The sequence below is a fragment of the Pygocentrus nattereri genome, chromosome 3 (assembly GCF_015220715.1).
Source record: "Pygocentrus nattereri isolate fPygNat1 chromosome 3, fPygNat1.pri, whole genome shotgun sequence".
Lineage (NCBI taxonomy): Eukaryota > Metazoa > Chordata > Actinopteri > Characiformes > Serrasalmidae > Pygocentrus > Pygocentrus nattereri.
In genome coordinates, this window is record NC_051213.1 from 12,671,513 (window position 1) to 12,688,318 (window position 16,806).

General features: G+C 39.8%; 1 protein-coding gene across 4 annotated transcripts in view; it reads left to right on the forward strand.

Moving 5' to 3' along the window:
• The window catches only part of LOC108431353 (NEDD4-like E3 ubiquitin-protein ligase WWP1), a 36,423-nt gene that overhangs the window by 17,094 nt on the left and 2,523 nt on the right, over nucleotides 1-16,806 (forward strand). For all 4 annotated transcript variants that reach the window (XM_017704438.2, XM_017704453.2, XM_017704447.2 and 1 more), the window contains exons 5-21: nucleotides 2,734-2,858; nucleotides 3,313-3,453; nucleotides 3,614-3,680; nucleotides 6,405-6,586; nucleotides 9,393-9,723; nucleotides 10,320-10,415; nucleotides 10,518-10,692; nucleotides 11,236-11,290; nucleotides 11,416-11,500; nucleotides 11,947-12,075; nucleotides 12,246-12,318; nucleotides 12,430-12,501; nucleotides 12,719-12,807; nucleotides 12,953-13,112; nucleotides 14,469-14,602; nucleotides 15,604-15,744; nucleotides 15,840-15,960. In XM_017704438.2, coding sequence (XP_017559927.1) covers nucleotides 2,734-2,858; nucleotides 3,313-3,453; nucleotides 3,614-3,680; nucleotides 6,405-6,586; nucleotides 9,393-9,723; nucleotides 10,320-10,415; nucleotides 10,518-10,692; nucleotides 11,236-11,290; nucleotides 11,416-11,500; nucleotides 11,947-12,075; nucleotides 12,246-12,318; nucleotides 12,430-12,501; nucleotides 12,719-12,807; nucleotides 12,953-13,112; nucleotides 14,469-14,602; nucleotides 15,604-15,744; nucleotides 15,840-15,960 — 2,176 coding nt within the window. The remainder of the gene's footprint in view (nucleotides 1-2,733; nucleotides 2,859-3,312; nucleotides 3,454-3,613; nucleotides 3,681-6,404; nucleotides 6,587-9,392; nucleotides 9,724-10,319; nucleotides 10,416-10,517; nucleotides 10,693-11,235; nucleotides 11,291-11,415; nucleotides 11,501-11,946; nucleotides 12,076-12,245; nucleotides 12,319-12,429; nucleotides 12,502-12,718; nucleotides 12,808-12,952; nucleotides 13,113-14,468; nucleotides 14,603-15,603; nucleotides 15,745-15,839; nucleotides 15,961-16,806) is intronic.

Below are 16,806 nucleotides of genomic sequence, written 5' to 3' on the forward strand. Positions count from 1 at the left end.
GCTCCGAGCTGCTGATGGGAGCTGTAACTCCAGGCTCTTTTTGTAGCTGCTGATTGAGCTAATGGAGGAGAATGAGAGGACGATGATGGAGGGGATAGGAGAAAGCGCTGCTGTTTTGCCAAAGCTCTTGTGTGCTGAATACTAACTGCCATGCTCATCTGCAAAGAGCTGGGAGGGAGGGAGACAGCCAGAGAGAGGAAGAAAGAGAGAGAGTTTGTCCTTCTGACAGATTTAGAGGTGTTTGGTCAGACATGGTGGTTAATATGCTGTGTATTGGTGAATTAATGGTTCTGCACTGTTGGCAGAAAATTGAATGCTTTAAAAGAGAAGCTATTAAAAGGCATCTAGTGATTGACCTATCTTATATACTGGGGCAGATTTGATACGGTTTCTTACTTATGGTTGTAATAAAACAAGCAATATAGTTAAACATTTGCATGATATGAGCAAAGCCATTATACTGCATTAGTCTCCCCTGTACATTTATGTTTGTGTACTTTGCTACAACTAAACTCCAGTGCCCTAACAGAGCACTGGTCGCAGATCAGTACTCTTAAGTCGGCCAGTACCCTGAGTTCAGGTAACAGAATCGATTTTAGGACAGAAAATGTTGGGTCGGTGCTTCCCTACACCCATCCTCCTCTGTGTCTCACCTCTGTGTCACTGGAGAGGCTCAGCCTTGACACTGCAAAGGAAAACTCCAGAGACAGGAGAGTGAAATTTGATTAGACTCATTGTCTGTGACCAGTCTCCAGTGAACATATTGATCAGGGAGACCACTTTGGTATCATTTGAGAAGGGTTGCTGAAATGTTACTATGTGATTCTCATGTAGTAGTCACAGTCTGGATCATAGTCTGATATGCATCTTAACATTATTGGGGTGTAAGTAAAATTGTGAGATTGGATGATATATATATTGCACACAATCACAATCCTAGCAATTGCCTATTGATAGTATTGTGGTAGGCATGGCGGCAGGACAGAGATTGCCAAAAAAATAAATAAATCCCTTTCCCATGGTGGTCCATATGCATCATCAGCCTACCATCTGAGCACGTTATCAATGCACAGAGGAGAAAAGAGCCACACATTTTAACTGAGAGGCAGCTCCCAGTTCTAACTGAGGAGCTTCTTTATAGAAATCTCCAGTAACCCATTTCTGTGCATCAGGTAATTTGTTAATGCCACAGAAAAGCCTGCTTAAACCAGAAAAAATGAACAGGCTCTTCTTTTCTATTTAGAATCATAAAAGATACGGCAAAGGATGTAAGGCAAAAATATATCACAATACTTCAGGAAATTCTCACAATTCAGGATTTGCTGCAATTTATTTATTTTTTCTGACATCCAAGTTTGAATGGGCAAGAAGGAACCAGTAGTCCTGCAGTTTAATGAATTCTGTCAAAAACTGTGAATACAGTGATTTATATTCAGCATTTCACATCCTGTGCTGCAGTAAATCCAGCTAGGTTCAAGGGAAGATGTTCCATTCAAGTTCCACAGCACAGCTTCGTTTAACAAGCATGGCCATGGTAAGCCAAAAAAGTGCTGTTTCATGCTGATAGATGTTTTGAAACCAGACAACATATTAAGGTTGGGTTGTCAAAAAGGGCCATATTTAAAAAAAATCCCATCAAATGTGTGGGCTGGTTGTTTTTTTGTTTTTGCTTAATATTTTGCCGTGACCTGAACTGGCCATTGTTTACTCAAAACATGCCCAAACTGCAACAGCAAAATAGGCACTGAATACTTAAACTATTCAAAAATAATTTTCAATGAAAACTAATTGCTTTGTATAAAACAATAAGTAGCTACTGATAACAGTTAAACCTCTTTAAAAGGCACCAGAAGTAAGGTGTTTTAAAACTGCCTGTTTGCCTAAACTAGACACATCTTTTTGTCTAACCACTGGCCCATAGACTGTTGTTGGGAGAAGGAGGTCAGAGTGCACATTATGTTGCATTGCATGCTGGGGATTGTAGTGCAGCTCATGGTGAAATGAGCTAATATTAATAGAAGATTACAATCATTTTGCTGGCCATATAGGGTTGTGCTATGGGCCTGATTTGGGCCTTGTGTTTGACACATGGGCTTTAGTGCATCTTAAAGCCGTGGATGGTGTGTTTTCTGATGTTTAAAATCTCCCAGCTTGAGGCCTGTTGTGATGATATTAACATCCATCAGCTCATGTCTTGGTGTAACATGTACACACCTCACAATACTGTATATACTGTGTTCTTTTTGTTGTTTTTTTTTTGTTTTTGTTTTTTTGTGAAAGAAATGTGAAAGAAATGCCAGAATTTGTCATTCTTTTTCCTTGTCTTGTATCCCCTATATAGTATATAAATTTGCAAGTCATTACACCTCTAAATACTAACTTCCTGATTCAGTAAAAGCTATCCACCTATCCACTTATGTTACAAAAATCTCAACACACAGCATGCCAACTCTGATCACAATGACCTAATCTTCATTCCACATCTCACACTTTCTCTGCCTAAGGCAGCTAGCAAACAGTGTTTCTGCATTTCATTCAAGATGCTCCTGCTGATAGCTGTTGGTGCTTGTGTCTCCTGCATTCTTATGGTGCCTCTTCCTTGCACTTACGTGTGTGTGTGTGTGTGTGTGTGTGTGTGTGTGTGTGTGTGTGTGTGTGTGTGTGTGTGTGTGTGTGTGTGTGTGTGTGTGTGTGTGTGTGTGTGTGTGTGTGTGTGTGTGTGTTTTACTGCAGGAATGTAACACCACACACACAGTTGGAGTTTAACGTATGGAGTCATCACACTCTAAAGGCAGATGCACTGCTGGGGAAAGCCACTCTGGACCTGCAACAAGCCCTGGAGCAGCACGATAGGAAACGTATGATACCAACATAAACAAATGAATGCCCCACAGTTCAGACTTTTTGAGATTCAGTTAAGACTTTGACATGTATCAGAAATGCTTAAACTGATGGATCAGATGCAGCTACCATCCCCTCCACAAATTAGTAGGATTATTTTATAGTACGTTATAATAGAGCTGATTATTTGCTGACACATTGTAACAGTAGTATTGTATTAGTCTTACATAGTGACCCCACTGACCATTTACCATGTTGTGAATTTAATTAGTTTCTGACTAGATTTGGGTTTGTTAAAACAATCTTATTCAGGTGAAGATGGTAGGGCAAACATCATGTTTAACTGAACTTTTTGGGAAGCTCTGCACCACTCAGTAGAAGTGTTACCCTCATTTCCACATGCACCTTCTGCTATCATAGAAAATCTGGCAGTAATGTGATTGCACTCTGAATATTGGTGTGTGCATGCAGTTGAGAATGTGAAGGAGGTGCTGAAGCTGACTCTGGAGAATAAGAACGGAGTGGTGGCCTCTGGGGAGCTCACAGTCTTCTTGGATGGCCTCACTGTTGACCAGGAGCCTCTGCATAATGGCAATGGCACCACTACAACCAGTGAGTATTTGTCAGTATGTCAGCAAATTCTCTCGCTCTCTCTCGCACTCAGCTCTTTCATTTTCCTCACTCTGTCACTCACTTTTTTCTTTCATCTCAGTTTTGCAAGAGTGCAGCATGCCCTTGGGTTAAACTGCTCTTTGTCTTTATCTTCTAATAGAAGTACAGCAGAATGGAGATGCAATTCATGAGAATGGGGAGGAAAGCACCACAAGGGCCCAGAGCAGGTGAGACAACTCCATTCTTTTAGAGCCATCATACACTACTATTCAGTGCTCAGTGAAAGTACATCCTAAAAATGGTACAAAAACACATACACTTTACTTTGTGTGGTTTCCATAGGATGACTGGCCATGTGAGAAACCAAAATGCAGTGTACTGCATTACATCAGTGTGGTGTGACTAAATTTGTCCTCATCCTTGAGACTGAGAATGCAGCAGTGCAACTTTTTCCCTAGTGATTTTTATTTTTTTTTTTTAGCTTTGGCAGCAGCAGAGCTCCTCTTTGCCCTCTGTTATTGTCTTGAAGTGATGCATTTATTTCCTCTTCAGGCAGACAATTGCCTGCAAACCAGCGAATGCCAGCTGTCATTGCCACCACCATAGTTCTGAGAACTCCCTCAAAGGCCATCGTAGTGGCATTGTTTAGATTTAACTGTTCTTGCAGTCCTTGCTGAGTCTGAAGTGTTTTTATGTGGGAAACGGTTTCATGCTGTGCTTGAGGCGTCAGAGGAAACACTGCAATTGTGACGGTCAAAAATTGCTGTTACATGAATTGTCGTTACTTGTCAAAGTGTCAGACCAGTGCATCCTGCTGCTGAAACATCTCTGCTCTGAGCCCCACCATGACGACCTGAGGTTTGACCTGTAACACCTAACTGCTAGTCAGTTAGAACTGCTAGTTTTGAGAATGGCACAAATTTTGATTTTCACAAAGTTTGGTGCCTCAGTGTTTTTAGAACCTTTTGTCAGATGTTTATATGGTATGATGAAGTACAGTCATAAGCATTCCATACATACTTTTTATTGACAAAAACATCCAGTTTAAGACTTAATATTTACAGTGTTGACCCTTCTTCTTCTTTAAGTCTGTCCTTGATGTTTTTCTTGGAGAGAAGTGGCTTCTTTGCTGCCCTTCTTGTCACCAGGTCATCCTCCAAAAGCCTTCGTCTCACTGTGCGTTCAGATGCACTCACACCTGCCCTCTGCCATTCCTGAGCAAGCTCTGTAATGGTGGTGACCCCATCTTGTAGCTGATTAAGGAATGGTATCAAAACATCCTCCAAGAGCAACTTCTCCCAACGATTCAGGAGCAATTTGGAGATGAACAATGCTTTTTCCAGCATGATGGAGCACCATATCACAAAAGTGATAACCAAGTGGCTTGGTGAACAAAACACTGAAAATTTGGGTCCATGGCCAGGAAACTCCCCAGATCTCAGTCACATTGAGAACGTGTGGCCAGTCCTCAAAAAGAGGGTGGACAAACAAATACCCAGAAACTGTGATCAACTCCAAGCACTGATTAGGCAAGAATGGGTTGCCATCATTCAAGATTTTGCCCAAAAGCTGATATCCAGCATGCTGAGGCAAATTGCGGAAGTCTTACAGAAGAAATTCAACACCAAGTATTAAGTCTTTGCTTAAACTGGATGAATTTGTCAATAAAAAGTTAACATGCATATGGATGCTTATAATTGTACTTAATTATACCATATAAACATCTGACAGAAGGTTCTAAAAAAAATCTGAGGCAGCAAACTTTGTGAAAAACAAAACTTGTGCCATTCTCAAAACTTTTGGCCACGACTGTACATGTGATGTTCTAATTTCTAATTAAAAAAAACACATTCTCTACAAATTCTCACATTTAATAACACATTCTCTACTTCCGCACATTTTAATGCACAATATTGTTGAGTTACTGAATTTGAGTTATTTTTAAGTTATGACATTTTTAGGTTTATTTTTCATGATCTGTTAGGTTCAACTCATTTTTACTGAATTTCACCAAAACATGTCATTCGACTAATGCCACTCAACATTTTGCATGTTTATGGAATGAACAAACTAGAGAGAAAAGGTACATTTTCAAAGGTGATGCTTATGTCCAACAATTTTCAGTTCTTTGAACTTCAAACTCTCTTTAAATGGTTTTAGCCTGGCATGCATGTCCCTGGTACGAAACTGCTAGCAGCTTTGAAGAAGTGCTGTTTTGAAGAGACACCAAGAGTCCCCTGCGTTCTGTGCCGATTCATCTACAGGCCTGCCCTCCTGCTTCTGTGTTGTGAATAACAATAGACTCAATGTCAGGCTGGAAAATGCGTCATGAGTGCCCTCTCTTCTCCCACTTGCAAAGCCAAAATGCATGCCACCACTTCCTCTTTCTCAAGCACTTTGAGCAGGCCAAAGGCCACCTGCCTCTGTGCCATGTGGCTGCAGTGTGCATGGCTGCATTCTCAGAACAGACTACGTTGATCTGTCTGCCAAGTCTAGCTTCAAATGTGTGGGCTAGTCTTTTGTCTAAACAAGAAAGCAAACCAACTTAAGCAACCTGGTTTTTAACTGATGTGAGCCATATCCATATAGTGAATCACTTGGTGAATGGCAATCTTTAGACTGGTTGTATGTTTTTCAGACATTTGATGTGGGAAATAATAGGTGTAGGTTGATAGATTTCTAAGTCTACTTTTGTATAGGCCATGAATGTACAAGTAACCACAGCTTCATTCAAAACTGAGAGTGAAAGATAAATTCTGTTAGATGTTGATGACCTGCAACTGGCCATTTGTACATTTAGTGTTTGCTTTACGGTTTAACACTGTAAGCTCTTGACCTTTTTGTCAAGATATGGGATAGGAAGAGAACTGTGCTTTAGCAAAGGTCAGGCCATTTGTACTTACACAGCACTGTGTAAATGCCTGTGCTTTTGTGTTTTGTGCGTTATGCAGCTCGGTGAATGGCACAAATGGAGTGGAAAGTGAGGCACCATCCACCTCCTCTGGCAACAGCGAAGGCAGCTCTGTCCCGATCATCAATGGTGATGGAGAGTCCACACCTACACATCAGATTACAAGCCCTAAGGCCACGTCCATCCCAAACCCTGCAGACAGGGACGTAGCCAGTACGACTGGTAAGGGCCACTGCATTTGTGTGCTGGGATACTGTCATATGTTTGTATTCCACAGGTTTCAGAACTGTTATAAAGGTCACCATTGATAAAACTACAATTTTATTTATTCAGCACAAGCACCTGTATTGATAAAGCAATAGATATTAATAGAATAGTGGGTAAACTACAAAGTCAGGCAGCACAAGTGCAAGCCACAAATGACTTTTATTTTGACATGCTTTTACAAAAGAGGGGCCAGGTATTGTGTCAGAAAGAAAGACCCAAAGTGACCTTCATGGTGAACTGCCAAGGTCAGTAATCCTTTCATAGATTTTGGAAAAATGTCATTTTTAAATCATGGTTAAATGGTTTACAAAGATTCAGTTTACCATGATTCAGTTTACATACCATTGGGATAACCTCAGGAAAACCACGAAAATGTTATAATAAATACACAATGTTTATTTATTTGAAAGAAATGTAAGTAAAATGGATGAAGCACAAAAGGTTTCTTTGAGTGTCTAAGTAGATTTCTGTTTTAATTTTAAATTAGCCTTAAAAAGTCAGATGGCTTAACCAGATAGGTCACATTATGCAATCAAACCATTAGGTTTGATAACACTAACTGTATTTGAGATATAAATTGCACATAGATAATAATCTGAATATATTAGCAGATATATGGACTGGCGACCAGTTCAGGGTGTCTTCGTCTTGCCTTTCAGCCAAAGACTGAGGGGATAGGCTCCAGCTCCCCCAATGACCCAGAAGGTTAAGCGTGTGTGTATGTGTTTGCCCTATATATATATATGAAAACCTTATTTGTCATTGACCCCTATATATAATAGAACTGTATGATATGTATATAGAGAAGCCTGTGGTCTGTTACATGTTACACAGCTGGCTCATTATTCACATCAGGCTGTGCTGGAGTTGAGTGAATATTTCACTCGTTCGGTCATTAGCGATGAATTTCTCTACTTGATTGATGCAACAGCCCATGAGACCCTGCTCTTGTGTCATGCAACTGATCAGCTGAACTGCACCGCAGGTGTTTCTAGTGGACATACAGAGCTAGCTAGCGAGCTGATGGCGCTAAAGGCCAAATTCAGACTAAGGGGCTGTTCCTTTCATATGTGTCTGTTTGCTTCAATGATAACAACCTGGACTGACATTAATTCAGGCTGTGTTGCACAGCGGAAAGATTGCTGAAAGAAGCGATACTCAGTCGTTCAGGTAAAGTGTTTGTATGTTGCATTATCTGGAGTATTTGTGACATATCAGTGAAACGAACACCAAAGGAAGAATTCCAACTGGTGTATCTCCCACTACAACTGCCTTTCCATGAAATACTTTTCCATGAAATATTGGTACAAACCCACAACTCCCTCATATTCCCCAAAAATTTTTTAAGCTTTGGCAATATTGGAAATGTTTATCATGTTTGTGTAAGATGATGTGAGTTTCTGCTATTTAAGTTTAGGAATTTGATGAGTTACCATGTACTGTTGACAACTGGCTGTCAATCATATCAGTCAATAAAGCGCCGTTTAACTTTCAAGTTAAAGTATTGACATTTAAACAGTTTGTGACTATATGAAGTGATATTAGCCAAAATTATGTCATCAGTATCTCTTTCTGTTTCTATGAAAAAAAATGTTTTGTTTTGTTTTCAGGTCAGGTTCTTTTTATTTTATTTATTTATTTATTATTTGTGGCTCTGTGCATAAAGGTGGGAACAGAGGAAGGGCATGATTGTATAAGAGAAATGACTACTGCATTCAAATCTGAGATTACTTCATTGAAGTACTGCATTCAAATCAGGGAGAGCATGACAAACATCCTAACATGGTGAAGCAGCTGCATCAAGCGCTCAAGCTCTTGGCTCCTTTTCCCTTTTTTTTTTTTTTTTTTTTTTTTTTTTTTTTAAACAAGAGATATTAGGTGGCTGAGCCATCAAATACTATGGCCAGCTATATCTGAGCAGATACATATGGTGAACCATAGGACTCATATCTAGGAATCATTCTGAAAATTTGCAAGTCACTCAACTGAGCCTTAACTGATATATTGTACTAATGGCTAAATGCAAGGGTCATCAAGGGTTATAGTGAATCTTCTATATTTAGACTCCATATCTAGACATAATTATGAAGGTTTGCAGGTTAGTGATTCTGATGATGTTTAGCCAAAAAAGCTATTTATATCATATATATCAGTGTTTTGTTTCTGTGCTGTGTTGTGACATTTCTGTTATGGTATATGTTGTGAAATTTTCTGCTGGTACACAACTCCAGTCTCCTTGTATCCTCCATACAAAATTTGTACATGGTGCTCTGTTGGTGATGGTGTTCTAGTCATTTTTTTTTGCAGCACACTCCATAGTGATTGTGTATGTGTGTGGAGAGCAGAGTAGATTTGCTGTTTTATTAGAGGGAGTCCCTGCTGGGGCTCATTTTCATTAAGGTGCCTGCTAATCCATACTGCTGTCAGCACCTCTGCTTAGCTGAGTTCTAAGAGCAAGCAGCCAGAACAGGTCATACCAAAGACACTATCTCAGGGGTTTGGTCTCCATGATTGGCATTTCAAGGGGTGGGGCGGGGGGGAGATTAAAAGGAGATGAACAATGTTTAATGGGGAGTTAATTTAAATATAGCTACTGTTGGATTAAATCTGTGGGGATAAAGTGAGAGTCTTGCTGAATGTGTTGGTAAGACATCTCAGTTCATCCATTTTTCTCTCTCTCTGTGTGTGTGTGTGTGTGTGTGTGTGTGTGTGTGTGTCTGTCTCTCTGTCTGTGTCTGTGTCTCTCTCTGTCTGTCTGCAGTTAATGGGGAGAATTCTGCTGCTGCTTTCTCCTCAGTTGAGGAGGTACTTCCCCCTGGTGGTGGGAGTGAGGAAGGCAGTGAATCTGCCTCTTCTGTGTCACCACGCCAGCCTGCTGTACCCTCCAGCACGCAGCCCACCAGTGCCACTACCGCCGCTGCCTCCTCTTCTTCCTCTTCCATATCTACACCTTGCCAGGCGGCAGTTGCTGCTGCTGCTGCATCCTGCAGCTCCACGGCAGATGCTGCCGTGGACAGCAGCACAGCCACAGATGGAGCCAAACCTCGTCAGCAAGCCCCTAGCTCTGGCGTTTCAGACCCCTTGCCTCCCGGGTAGGATATGTATATTGTCAAAGCACATTCAAGTTATGCGTGCACTAGTCATTATTCATTTTATTGTACACATTTACCATATAGTTGCACTTGTAAAGTTATGGATTATAGTCCATTTCTTTATCTGCAAAATTTGTGAGCTCCTCCTCAGCTGTGGTGCTATCAAGCAGGGGTATATTAAATGATGGAACAAGATAAGTTACTTAATCATTAGCAACAGTTTCATGTTCTTTCATGTTCTGATGCTAAGACTATACATATCGACCAATTGCTTACCATTTTTATAGCAATACATGCTGGGTGAGAATATAGAACAGTTGTGATTCAAATTACTAAACCATGTAAATGCAAAAAAAAAAAAAAACATTAGAAAGAGAATAAAACAGCACTATGATTAGATTTTGTGACTTCTACCCCTGACATGGAAATATTTTGTTCTTTAAGATTTTAGGAGTTTCTCTTTTTGAGGATTTAAGATTGACCACTGGCAATCATAGATTCTGTTAATATACGAGGGTTTGTGTTGTGCTGTACAAATTTTGAATGTCAGGCCCTAATTTGTTTGCTTTTCACCTCTTGTGTCCCTGTATCTGTAGGTGGGAGCAGAGGAAAGACCCACATGGCAGAACTTACTATGTCGATCACAATACAAGAACCACAACATGGGAAAGACCACAGCCTCTGCCACCAGGGTCAGTCACCAGCCTAACAGCACTATTAATGATGAAGCATCACTTTTGATGCATGGCCTGATTGTGGAAATGATGACTGAGTATGTGTGCTGTGTTGTGTAGTTGGGAGAGGCGCGTGGATGACCGGGGCCGGATCTACTATGTGGACCACAACACGCGGACAACCACATGGCAGAGGCCCACCATGGAGTCAGTGCGCAACTTTGAGCAGTGGCAGTCCCAGCGCAGCCAGCTACAGGGAGCTATGCACCAGTTCAACCAGAGATACCTCTACTCGGTACAGATAACCAAAAAGACTTGTTACAACCCAGTGGTCTTATGACATGCACATCTTCTGAACTTAACTTAGAATCACAGATATGCATTTATGTATGCACATGTATGATTTTTAGTTTTTTCCAAATTGCAAGTATTTCTGAGTGAACAACCTAGAACCTTTTCCCCTCAATTTAAAATGACACATTTTTGGTGCTTCTGATGGCCATTTGACCAGGTGCAGGCTGAGTGATTGAGCACTCCACACCTATTGGACTTGATTAGCTCCTGCTTTAATCGACCTCTGATTCTCACCTTCTGCAAAGTGTTGCTCTTTGATGGAGGTTCTGGTTAATCTTGTCTCAGTTTGATGACCATGATTAGCTTATTTAACATTGAGGAACCTGCTGGTATATAGTCAGGGTGTTGAAGTAGCACAGTTCATGAGGAGGACAAGCAGATAGAGCTCCAGCCATTGCCTCAGTTAAACTGGAATATATTTTGTTTAATGTCTGTCTGTCTTTCTCCTCCTTTTAATTTGTTTCTGTTCTGGTTTCGGACACAGGCTTCAATGATGTCGGCAGAAAATGACCCCCTGGGTCCACTACCTCCTGGTTGGGGTAAGTTGCTGCTTTGTCTCATGATCAGACTCAGACATGTATGAGAGAAGAGTTTTTGTACTAGTTGGTTGGTTGGTTGTGAGTGAGGAATAATTTTTGTTTCTGCCTCCTTTTCTCTGCACCAGAGCGACGTGTGGATTCAAACGATCGGGTGTATTTTGTCAATCACAATACCAAGACCACCCAGTGGGAAGACCCTCGCACACAAGGGTGAGTCCTCAGCTAAAAAAAAGAAAACATTTTAGTACACTTCAGCTCGGTACTGTGATGAACTTGCTGTCGTTTAAAGGAAAACTATCTCGTCTGAACAAAAAAGACTGTGGTTTGTCTTAACACAGCGTGGTGTACTCAGGCTCCCAAATGGAATTCCTAAACATTGCATTTTTTTTTGTGCAGTGTGTATGGCAATAAATTTCACGTTCTCTTGCTTCAGTGGACAGAAAACTATTTGATTTCCACATGCAAAATTGACACAAAGTGTCATAGAAACATTTTGTGATTTGAAGTGTACAGCCAAATGCACAGAACTTTTAAGGATCATCATGTCTACTGCAACATCTGACTATCTTTAATTATTTCTCGCTCTTAAGTATCATAATATCTACTACAGAGTCTGAACTGTATTCAATAATTTTTTTTCTTTTTCCTATCTGTAGGCTGCAGAATGAGGACCCTCTTCCAGAAGGCTGGGAGATCCGCTACACACGGGAAGGAGTTCGCTACTTTGTGGATCACAACACCCGCACCACCACATTCAGTGACCCGAGGACGGGCAAGTCCTCTGTGTGAGTACACACTTGTCCTCTATCCTCTTATCTAATTTTCACGGAACTCACTTTTAAAATTTCTTTTTTTTTTTTTTTTTTAAAAGCTTTTGGTGCATTTTTTTTTGGTTTTTTTAATGTTCAAAATGATCTGTGTGAGCTTTGCTCAGCGTTCTCTCTATGTCTTGCAGCACCAAAGGGCCTCAGATAGCGTATGAGCGTAGCTTCCGATGGAAACTAGCTCACTTCCGCTACCTGTGCCAGGTAATGGTCATTGTAATCATGCCTGTCTTCTGCATTTGGATGCCATATTTAGCACATATCGATTCCCTTTCCCTTCAACATCACAACCTTTGGTTTCTTTTTCTTCTCCAGTCCAACGCACTACCCAGCCATGTTAAGATCACAGTCTCTAGGCAGACGTTGTTCGAAGACTCTTTCCAGCAAGTAAGAGAGTTTTGAGCATGAGCATGTTCACTTATCTCAAACATATAGCAGTTGCCAGCACAAGCACTAGCCACACACCCAGGAATGCCACATTTGCTCTGTTTATATTTGTAAAGTGAAACATCTTTCTGGTTTCTAGGAAAAATTTGCAAGATGGCTGTATGTTGTGCATTCTTTTACATGTGTATTCACTCATGGGTTAATTATTCTTTTTTAGATAATGGCTCTGAAGCCGTATGACCTTAGAAGAAGGCTTTACGTCATTTTTCGAGGGGAGGAGGGCCTAGATTATGGAGGCCTTGCCAGGTTTGTTAAGATGCTTGTAGAGTCACAGGGCCCACACCACAATATTGCTAGTTCTCAGTTATTCTCATCTTTTTCAGTAGGACTGTTGAATATTTGCTTATTTCCTAACATATTCACTGATTGGTCTGTGTGTTTTGTTTGTTAGGGAATGGTTTTTCCTCCTCTCACATGAGGTTCTGAACCCCATGTACTGTCTATTTGAGTATGCCGGCAAGAGCAACTACTGTCTTCAAATAAATCCCGCCTCCACTATCAACCCAGACCACCTGTCTTACTTCTGCTTCATCGGCCGCTTCATCGCCATGGTAAGTGCTTTCATCTACTCACTTTCCTCACATTCAAATGACAGGGTAATTCAAGGTCAGGGTTAAAACCCTTAATCCATATGAAATATTTAAGATCTAATTTCAGAGTTTTTGATCACACGTTAAAAGGAAATTCCACTGTTCATTTTTACATTTCTGCATAATTAAGTTGTTGAGATGCAAATGAAGTCTTTCAGCATGGTTTGATGTAAAATGGTTCATTGTAGGGAAATGTAGCAGTTTGGTTTTCTTTACAGTGATGGTGATGGGAACCAGGGGTAGCAATGTTAACAATGTAAATGTAGGCATTTTATTTACTGCCCAAAATGACTAGTACATGTCGTGTTGATGTTTTAAATCTGGAAACAAACAATAGGTTTTCAGTTGGAAATGTACTGCCATTGAACACACTCCTTGTACCCCTCAACCATGATTGTGTTAAATGTTTTAGGCCAAAACGTTTTGTGAGGAAACGTTTAAGAAGCATTAAACTCTGGTTTCTTTGACAACTGTTGTGAAAAGTCCTGACTTGGCAAGTTTCTCTATAGTGTAGCATTTCACAGCAAACCACTCTGAATGCCCTTTTACATCTGAACTATTTAATTATAGGGAAATTTTGAAAAATGATGCACTCTTTTACCTTTGTTTAAGTAGTTACATGTGTTTTAGCTCAAAAGATTGTGATTAGTATGCAGTATGCAGTAGGCCATCAGTAGAAACACCCTAAATATAGACATAAAAATTAAATAAGAATCAAACAATTGCCTGAATCAGAAAACGGAATAAATGGATCTTGGTGGTAAAGTCAGAATTTGAATCTGTATATAGGTAAATCACATACATCACCCTCACTGTCGTTTTAATCAAATGCATGGATATGTAACAATGCAAACAATTACATGGAGTAACCAAACATCTTTTGAAAACCACCCTGTTATAATAAACATTACTGCAAAGCAGCAAATCACTTTGAAGCAAGCTGGTGTTACAAAGTATGTCAGCCTTTATTTTTACGTGGAAGTTTATTTTAAACTTGCTCGTAAAGTATAATAAGCAGAAGGTGAAGAGCCGCTGGGTAAAGCTAGCAGTACAGTGCATAGTAGAGTGAACAAGCAGGAAGCTTCTTAACAAAATGTTCCTGTTATTTTCACCAAAACTGCAATTAACACCTTTTAAACATTGCCATTAGGTTACTTCATCTTCAGGTGTATCCGATTATGTTGCCCTGGCCTCATGATTATACTCCATCTCTATGAAGACATCGTAGCCGATGTGTGTTTTCTCTAGTGTCATTCTAACATCTTTAAAAAAAGAGCTAGGTTGTGGTGGGTTAACCAGTGTTGTCCTGTACTGTAGGCACTCTTCCACGGAAAGTTTATCGACACAGGCTTCTCCCTGCCCTTCTACAAACGCATGCTCAACAAGAAGCTCATCTTGAAAGACTTGGAGTCCATTGATCCAGAGTTCTACAATTCTTTGATTTGGATCAGGTATGTGCTGCCTGCACTCTGCTTATACTTGCTTATACTGCTTATACTTCTCTTGCACACAGTTGTCATGTACATGTATCAGTTGTTTCAATTCAAGCTCAACTTCAGTTGGTTCCTTTTCTGGTACTGTTGGATCTTTTTGTTCACTACTGTATCCATTTTCAAGAGGTCATAAAATTATTTATCTGGGCAGTAAGGATATATTGGCTCAGAGAAACATTAATATTGCAATAAAAGCGGTGCTTTTGCATAGGTCAGTGTGTTCACAGTTTTAAGTTCATTATTTTTACTCTACTTTATTTGCATTTATTACAAAAACGCATGTATTGTGAAGATAAATGGTTTGAAATAATGTACTGTGTGTGTGTGTGTATATATGTGTGTGTGTGTGTGTGTGTGTGTGTGTGTGTGTGTGTATGTATGTATGTATGTGTATATATATATATATATATATATATATATATATATATATATATATATATATATATATATATATATATATATATTATTCTACTATGGTGCTAGTAATATACAATTTCATAGTATTTAAATACGAATGGAACTTTCCAAAATTGCGAATAAAGTTCATCTAGAACTCTTCACAGCGGTGCTCAAAAATGAAGATTAATTCATTTCTGTTGGTTGTTGTTGGGGACAATGCAGTACATTTATGAGCTTTTTGTTTTTAAAATGCTGAATAACACTAAAGGTCTTTTTGTATATACCTCATCTAGTTTACATTAAATTCCTTATCTGGTTTACAGTTTGTATTAAATAAATGCTTTCAATGTCGCATAAAATATTGGAATCATTGGTCATGAAAAGTTTTATTTTACAGTTCAATATTTGATTGCATTTTTTCCCCCCTGATCATTTCATGGTATTGATTTGATAGTTTCTTCAAAAATGAGATGCATTTAAATGCATAATATACCTTTTTTTTTTTTTTAATTAAACAGCGAGAGCTTCTATAACTAGTCTTAAAATGCCTGTGGTTGCAGGGACAACAACATTGAGGAGTGCAGTTTGGAAATGTATTTCTCTGTTGACATGGAGATCCTCGGCAAAATCACCTCTCATGACCTGAAACCAGACGGTGCTAACATCCTGGTGACTGAGGAGAACAAAGAGGAATATATCGGGTATGACGGTTCCCTTCACAGCCAGACAGGCAAAGCATTATGGGACTCCTGCGAATGATGACTAATGCAGATGTGTTTTTGTCTGCCCTCTTCAGGCTGATGGCAGAATGGCGGTTTTCAAGAGGTGTTGAGGGACAGACCAAAGCATTTCTGGATGGCTTCAATGAGGTGGTTCCCTTGCAATGGTTGCAGTATTTTGATGAGAAGGAGTTGGAGGTGAGGTTTGTGTTTGTGACCTCAAAGACTAAAGTGGGATGCCGCATATGTGCCATAACAGTTTCTGTGATGAGTGGTACATCAACCCTCTTCCTTTAGATGTGTTTTTCTGCAGCGTTTGTGTCTATCCAAACATGCATGGTGCAGCTGTTTTGAGATGTAAACAACCATTTTGCAGGGGTTTGATGTGAGATGGTGGATTGTAGACAAACTTGCACTGAATTCTTCATAGCAGTGATAAGTAGCAGGGGTCTACTTCGCAAATGTAGCCATTTTATTTTTTTATCCAGAAAGATCAGCAAACCTGCCTGTGTCTTTTGAGTGTTTTATGTAATGTGGAAAGTGGTAGAACAGTGATAGATTGCAAAACAATGGTCCAGGCATGGGTAACGTATTCAGAAACATTACATGTAATAACTCTTTAGTTGTAGTTTTTAGAGGCGTTAAGCTCATTCAGACATTTCCATCACCACACAATGAACAATTCTGACTCTGTAGGTTTGTTTAGAAGGATTCTGTAGCACGGCATATGCTACCCCGGGCTCAAGGAGGACACTGGAGGCAGGGTTCAGGGCTGCAGCAGCCATTATTTTAATTCACCCAAATACAGTAGGGCAAAAAAGTATTTAGTCAGCCACTGACTGTGCAAGTTCTCCTACTTAGAAAGATGAGAGATGTCTGTAATTTTCATCATATGTACACTTCAACAATGATAGACAAAATGAGAAAAAAATCCAGGAAATCACATTGTAGGGTTTTTAAAGAATTTATTTGTAAATTATGGTGGAAAATAAGTATTTGGTCAATAACAAAAGTTGAACTCAATACTTTGTAACATGGGGGGTT